The sequence below is a fragment of the Athene cunicularia genome (genome assembly GCF_003259725.1).
Source record: "Athene cunicularia isolate RWA chromosome 1 unlocalized genomic scaffold, athCun1 chr1_part2, whole genome shotgun sequence".
Classification (NCBI taxonomy): domain Eukaryota; kingdom Metazoa; phylum Chordata; class Aves; order Strigiformes; family Strigidae; genus Athene; species Athene cunicularia.
Window position 1 is genome coordinate 7,676,354 of NW_020799092.1, and position 7,887 is coordinate 7,684,240.

At 39.2% G+C, this 7,887-nt stretch overlaps 1 protein-coding gene across 2 annotated transcripts in view; it reads right to left on the minus strand.

Moving 5' to 3' along the window:
* Nucleotides 1-7,881, minus strand: part of BCAT1 (branched chain amino acid transaminase 1) — a 63,460-nt gene extending 55,579 nt beyond the window's left edge. For both annotated transcript variants that reach the window (XM_026864300.1, XM_026864293.1), the window contains exon 1: nucleotides 7,764-7,881. In XM_026864300.1, the coding sequence (XP_026720101.1) occupies nucleotides 7,764-7,772 (9 nt within the window). In that variant the 5' untranslated portion in view covers nucleotides 7,773-7,881. The remainder of the gene's footprint in view (nucleotides 1-7,763) is intronic.
* Between the last annotated feature and the right edge of the window lie 6 nt (nucleotides 7,882-7,887).

The following is a 7,887-nucleotide window of genomic DNA, read 5'->3' on the forward strand; positions in this document are numbered from 1 at the left end:
GGGGGGGGGGGGGGGGCAAGCTTTTGGAGGAGAAAGGAGTTACTTTTTTCACTGCATGTCCTGTTCACAGTCCCACTAGAAATAATAAAACAGTAACTTACACAGCTGGCTCTCAAATAACATTAAGTGCAAGAAAACATTGTGCAACTGTGTGCATGGTTGCTGGTCTGTAAAGGACAGACGTGTGCTGGCTTGATATCACATCTAGCCCTGATAACTTTGCATGGCCTATTTAATTCATCACCGAGTATCAAATGTCACTGGTGCAAAAGCATAAGAAGCATGACTTTCTGTATTGCATTAGTGCAGTTATTGCCTGTTCCCTGCTTCCCAAGCCATTTGTTTAGCTGTTAAGTGTCCGACAGATGAAGCTGATAAAGCATGGCTGCAGCTATCTAACCTGGGGATCTGAAAGGGCTCAATACTGCAGGTACACTTGACCTGACTTAGAGGGATACTCCTTATAAATGTGCCTTTACCATGTTGGTCTTCTCAAATTGTTGAGCATAGTCCCTGGTTTTTGCTTACAGGCAGAACTGTATATACCTAGACATGTGTTCTGCCTGGTCATTTGGCCACAGTGCTACAGAAGGACCCAGACTTGAGCTTACAGTGGATTGAACGATCTAGTAGGTCTTTTTAAATGAGTGATACAAGCTAGGGTAGGAAAAAAACCCACAACAAATGAAAACCAGAAAATCAGCACTCTTTGTCTAGAGGTGTTGCAAATACTGTACTTTCTCCTGAATTCTGATGGTAGGCTGGTCTGTATAATGCTTGCAACTATTTTACTGCTTGTTCCAGATAAAGAACTGAGACCTTCATTATTTATAAGCTTTAAATTACTCTTTTCATTGTAACACCTGAAAGCCTTAAAAAAGTAATATTGGCTCTACAGTCACAACACCTAGTTGAGGGAAGGTAGAAATATCTGTCTTTTCTACAGACAGGAAATTTAGGCATAGATTGTTCCATCAGCATACCTCACACTGGTTGGCAGACGGTTCAGAGAATTCACTGGTAGGCAGACAGGTGCCAGAATAGGGCGTGCACAGCTCCCCAGGAACTATATCTGTAGCTCCTCTTCCTTATAGAGACATACCCATCAGACTCATTACAGTTCTTTTCAAGGAAGAACAACAAGTGTAGGTGTTTGATGTGGTTTTAGCTGTGCACTCTACTCACAGCTATGCCATATGCAAGTTTCTTGCGTAACAGCACACAGGTGATGGCTGCAGAAGACCTGCCTATACTAGCTCCAGGAGGTTTTAAGCCTGGCATAATTGGTTTGAAGTAATGGGAGATCTCTCCCTGGCTTTTACCAAAGCCTGGGTTATATCTTTGTGATGTGTCTTTTGCTGTGTGTTCAAACACTGCCTTAATTTGATTTAACTGGACAAAATTCAACAAAGCAGAAAGGAAGTTGAAGCTTTCCTCTTGATGTAAAGGGTGCTAGGAACAGAGCTAACCCACAGGGAAAATCCCTGGAATCTGTTTGAATACAGCACCTACAATGATGTTTGTGTTCTTGTTCAGATCTACAACAAACTACAGAAAGGGAACATATTTGCATGATAGACATCCAGCTCAGAATATACTAGGAACTTCTCTTGCTTTACAGTCTTTATGAGTTTCAGTGAGTATAATGAAAGGTAGCAAGCATAAGTCACCACACCAAGCAAATGTAAATAATCCCACGGAAGCTTACTAACAAGCCAAGAAAAGCAGAGCACAACTACAGTGTCACTGTGCAGTGTCACATATTACTCCTTTGAAAGTGGAAAAACACCAATATAACACCCACAAGAAGCTGCTTTTCTTGATGATGTCTGCTCAGAAGAGGGAAAATATTTTAAACTAGTCACAAAGCCAGATACTCCACCCACTTAGTATATATTCAACTGAGTAACAACTCTTAAGACACCGAAGAATCATGCATTATAACACTACAATTTTGGAGTTGCATTAAAGTTCCCCTATGCATGCTTTCTAAGTACCCTGTGAGCAAGCCCTTTATTTGAAATCCCCTATAATTTGTTGACAGTGCCCACAGCAAACTGGATTCTGCCCAGGGAATCTGAGAGCAAAATAGCACTCAGCACATTAAAAGTGGCCTTGAAAAAGTACGGTCACAGATGAGGTATTTGTAGAGGTGTCAGCATTAAGCACATGTTAAGCATGCAAAGCAAAGAGACCCTTTGCCAAAATTATAGCATGGTAAAAGGTCATCACAAATCAAGAGTGATACAGTCTCTATTAGAAAAATGATAACTTTGAAATACTAAGAAATAGCATTAGAAATAAAGGTATTAAACAGGCACATGACAAGTAACATAGGCTTGTCTACTTGCACTTCAACATTTGTCTCAACGATCAACCAGTACTGCTCAGCTCAATAAATCTAAATTGACAAATTACTTCTTTATAATACCCCTGTGAACCAAGGGCTTTGCCCAGCTTCAACCCACATGAATATCAGTGCTCTTGACTAAAATGTCTCTGTCATTTCTGCATTTGTGAAGTTAATCTTAAGCATCTTAAAACAGTTTAGAACTGGATCCAGTTTTTCCACTGTTGAAGTCCAGTTCACCTGGAAATGGTAGGACAGAACATTAATATTATATGGATGTCACAATAAATATTTTGCCCAATTGACATGATGAAAACATGGCCACAGCAAAACCACTTAAAAGAAGATCCAAAAGGAAACAATTGTAAATGCAGCATTTTCAGCTCAATGGAAAACCAGAAAGGAATACCAACATTACTGAACTTCTATCTCCAGGTGGCAAGAAGAGAATCAACCTGTAAATGTCAAAAATAATCTCGGAAAAGGTGTTGCATGGCAAAGGATAATATTAAAAAAAATGAAGTTATTTGAATGGTACAGACACTTGTCAATATGAAAAAACCATAGACTACAGAACTTGTAATATTGAGGACGAAGCCTGGGCCATAGACTGGGCCACAGCACAGAATCAGTTCTAGAAAAAAGCACAGCTCTGTTAGAAGGATATAGAAAGAAGAAAAATTGAACTGAATCAAATACAGTCAAACAACCCAATGGGCTTCCTTTATGGTTACAGAAAGAAAACCCTTCCTGGCATGTGAAACTTTGTTTCATTTGTCTTCCAAACTGCACTTCTGTTTCTAAAGACAGTTTAAGGTAGAGTCTCCAATTTAGTTGAACATATAAAACTGCTACAGCATATCTAACCATTCTTGCTTAAAAAACAAACGATACAAGCATTATGGATAAATGCCTTACACAAGCATGTGCATACAATATGGTTTATTTTTTTCTGTGTGCATGCATGTATATATGCAGCTGTACAGCTGTGACAAACATTGTGGCTGCGTAGCTATTGTATGCTAAAACAACTACTTCATGTCATGTAAGGAGTAAACTTGGCTCACATTACACTTTTATACTAGTTCACAGCTATTAATTTTTTATAGCTTTCACCCCCTATACTTCAGGCAATACTTTCTAACAGTGAGGAAGGAGTTTTCCAAGTTTGTAAGGAGGCATTGCCACAGTATAGGGCAGGATTCAGAAGGACTTAGTGTTTTGACTCTCAACACTATCACTGACTGTGACCTTGACAATTTGATTATCTTAAATCTTGATGTTCTGTTCTCAAAAATTATTATGCTACTTTTGAATGCTTTAAAACTAAATCCTATTTTTAAAATGACATGCTTTAATTCATCCAGTATCAAAAACTCAACCTCTCTACCAGATTCCTCAAACTTTAAAATCAGGAAAATAAAATCTGCATCATCCATCTGGTAAGAAACTTACTTAACAACTAGCTTGCTAAATATGTTGACAATACTGAAAGTATTAAAATTTGCTATAAAGTTTTCTTCTCCATATCGTTTTGATTAAGAATTTCCTTTATTTTACCGGAGGGTGAGAAACTCCATGCATCAACAGAAATTATATTATTACTGCTGATTATAAGTGGGCTTTATGTGGTGTTTTTTAATGAATTGCATGATGATATACAGTTGTATAAAAACTTGTGAATCAATAATTTTGTTGTAAGAGTGGAATATGCAATTTTGTATCTATATTTATAGCTTATATTTAAAATATATTAATTTAAAATTCATTTTTTTTTTTTTTTTTTTTTTTTTTTTTCTGAGTACTTCATACAGTTTTGTTTATTGCTGAACCTGTTCCCATCACCTTGATTTTCCTCTGGATTTTGAAGGCTGCTATTATATCACCCCAAAGCCTTCTCTTTTCCAGACTGAACAAACGCAGCTCCCTCAGCTTCTCAAAGTTTAAAAAAGTTCACTCTCAGTAAGAGTAATGCAAATGCAAGCATTTATTACAGAAGTGATAATCCCTAAAACAAGAGTCTAAATAAAATTAAACAAGTGGACATGACTTGTGTGGCACTGATCTCTCTGAATGCTAGTGGAAATTAATACTATCTTTGTGGAATTAAACCCTATTCATATAACAAGAAAAGCAATATATTTTCTGTGCTTGCTAAGAGTGTTTTTATCAAATATTATGTGAAATGCTCTAATAGGCAAACTGAATTAGCAATAGCTGTGTACCTAATGAGAAGTCATATGCTGCACTTCATTAATGCATCAGGTATACTCTAAAATAAAACCTGGAAAAAACTGCAGACCTCAAGGGAAGAAAGTAAATGAGTAACTGCTGGAAGAGGATTATGACATAAGTTTTTACCAACAGTAATAGACTATTGGTCAAGATGCAGAAAAGACAGGTGGGTAAAACATTTTAAAGATAGTTTCAATTATTTAGTTCATGTTAACTCTTTTGGATTATTTGATATACACAGCAAAGGACAACATTAGGCCTTTCCATGACCACAATACTGGATTTTCATCTGCAGTACCATATGGTAATATTTGCTAAATTGTCCTTCTACAACAGGTGCTCTATTTTATGAGGTAACATTACCCGTCCCTTTAATGTATAAAGTCATAAAATAATGAAATTGTTTCCAAGGTAAATGGGACCACTCATTCACTTCATCCTATGTGAGAATTAGAAGTATCGAGTTGTGAGCAAGTAAGTGACTATGAATAACAAATTAGGGTCACATACTGCTTTGATTTATGCCTGAGTATCACCAAAATTCAGACATTCAAAATTAAGGTCATGTATTTAATCTCTACATTGCAACCATTGTGGCAGCCGGATAGCCACAATTTATTATCAAAAGCCACAATCAGTTTTGAGTGGCTTGAGCTCATTGAAGTCTCTGATGAGCTTATCTCGCACTGTGGAGTACATAATATGTCAGTGTAGTGACATGAAGATGACAGTCCTCATGTGCATGGCCTAAGAAGGCTAATTGTGCAAATTTTCCAAACAGAATTAACCCCTTAGCTCCTTCATTCTAACACTGAAGGTACTGCCTTCAAACCTACCAATAAGCTGCAGTTGGCTATACATTCAGCTATGATTATTCATTTAAGGAAAAGGCACAACATGTGGAAGTAATGAAAAGAATGTCTGTTCTGATTCTTTAGCATGCCCACACCAAATTTTTTTTTTTTTAAATGGCTGAACAAATTCAGAATAACTGAGTGCTTACACAATTAATGAGCTTATTTACCTCATTTCCTAACATTGCCCTCCCAGGGATAAATTAAAAAATAATTCCATTTAAATTATTCTCATCTGTCAAATTAAACCAAGGACACGGCCTATGGACTGGTTCAGCAAGATATTAACAGTTGTAAAGCTACCTACTGATTTTGTAATCTTCTTTTTAACCTATGTCTTTGCTGCAGATTTCAATACTCAGTTTCCATGGGAAAAATCAGAATATTCATTGGATCGCACAGTGTTAGCAGTGTTGGGCCTGTCAGTAACAATCAGTGCAATAGGTGGACAAGCAGAACTGCAGAGACCAGAGGCATAATTCATTTCTTATGCATAACATTCCTTTGAACAGGCCAGAAAGAGAGGGTTGAGGTTGAGCTATTAATGTTTCAAGGAGAAAAGGAGGGTTGTGACTAAAAGCAGGAAAGGATGAAGGGCAAGATGAAGGGATAAGGAGCTGCAATAATGCTGTTGTTTACTGATACCTTCATAAATTTATTGGGTTTTGCATAAGTATCACAACAATCAAATGGCAATTTTCTGCACCTTTGGTACATGCTCTACAGATACACAGCAACAGTCATCACCCTGAAGAGTTTTCACAGTCTGAACACATGAGGCAAATAAAGGGTAAAGGGCTCAGACAGAACTGACTACACCACCTGCAAGTGACAGGAGTGTATTTTTACTGCTGTAGCTATTGCTTCATGCTGTCTTTTCTACAGTAAAAATACAAAACAAAGTTAAGTTTTGTGCAGGTGAAAAGAACCCAGCGAGATGTCAGTGTGGCTTTGAGCAAACAGGCAGGTAGGTCTATGGCTTACCTACTATTTGTTTTTGGCATGGGCATGCCAGAACATTACTGCCAGGTGCTGGATAACACCCTGGAGACCAGGGTCATTCTCTCTTTCCTAGACACACAACAGGTACATCAAAAGTGATATAAAACATGACATTCTGTCTCTCTCTTTGACATGTTTGCATTCTGTCCCTAAGCATTCTGGCTAGGGCAGCTGCTTGGGTATTTTCCCTGAGCAGTTTCACATGAGTTTTCTGCCATGGTTCGTCTGCCACCCTCCAGTTGCAGAACTAGTGAGAGGAGCGCTCACCCATTCTAGCCCTGACATAACCAGTAGCACCTGCACCACTGCTTCACAGCAATGCTGGTGAGACCTAGGATGGGATGAGAGTAACCTTGTAATCAGCAGCAGAGAGGAGCTGGGGCACTTGCTAGTCACATACCTGTTGTGCCTATATTCCATCTGTTATAGTTACCCAAAGAGAACAAATAATCTTGTTTAACCTCAGCTATTAACTTTGACATCAGGCTTCAGCTATGAAGTTCACAGCCCAGCATGGACCATTTTCAAAACCCAAGAATTATTCTCAGTGCAGCTGTTCCACAGGGTATAAAGTTGCTGTGATGTTCTCTCAGTCTAATTGAAAAGCACCCGTGCTATCTCCATGCCCTTTGTCTTGACAAGGAAGACTTCTTTTTAATCCCCAGATCAGCCTCACTAAGCAGAAGAGCATAAACATTACATTTAGAGAAGGATAGTTCTCACTGATGCTTATTTCTCTCGTTAGTGTTCACTACTGACAACTCCTCTTCCATTATTTAAAGTTATATCCGAAATGACTTAAAGCATCTAAATACATGTTACTGGGTCTTATCCATAGGCTATTTTTGCACAGTGGCAGACATAAGACCTATAATAAACTCACAGACATAGAAAGACATGAAGCCTACCAGAAGACCATAACCTTTGCAGGTTTTTTTTTTCCTTCTTTTTAATCATTGAGTTCCGCATTATAAATAAACAGTAAGAAATCCCCTCCCCGAGGAAATGATAAAAACCAGTAAGAAATCCGACCCCCTCCCCTTCTTCCCCCGACTCATTCTTTTCCGCACATGCAGTCTGCAATGGAAGGACATGGCAAGATGTAGAATCACACACATCCTGCTTCTGAATCTCGAAGAGGAGATCTCTTGGGGACTGCAATCTCTTTCGCAAAGCGTTAATAACGAATAAGAGCATTAAAACCTGTAAAGACTAATCAGTAAACCACCGCTTTCCTTGTTGCCCACGGGAAAGTGTCCCTGCCGCCCGCATCTCCCGAGGGATGGACGAGGGGATTGGGGCAGGAAGCCCGCTCCGCTCACCTCGATCATGCTGGCGATCGGCGGGTACCTCCCGGCAGCGGAGCGGGCTCTCGGCGGGCCGCCGCTCGTCTCGGGTACCGCTCCTGCTGAGTCCCGCGGGTCCCCGAGCCCCCGGGGGCGGCGC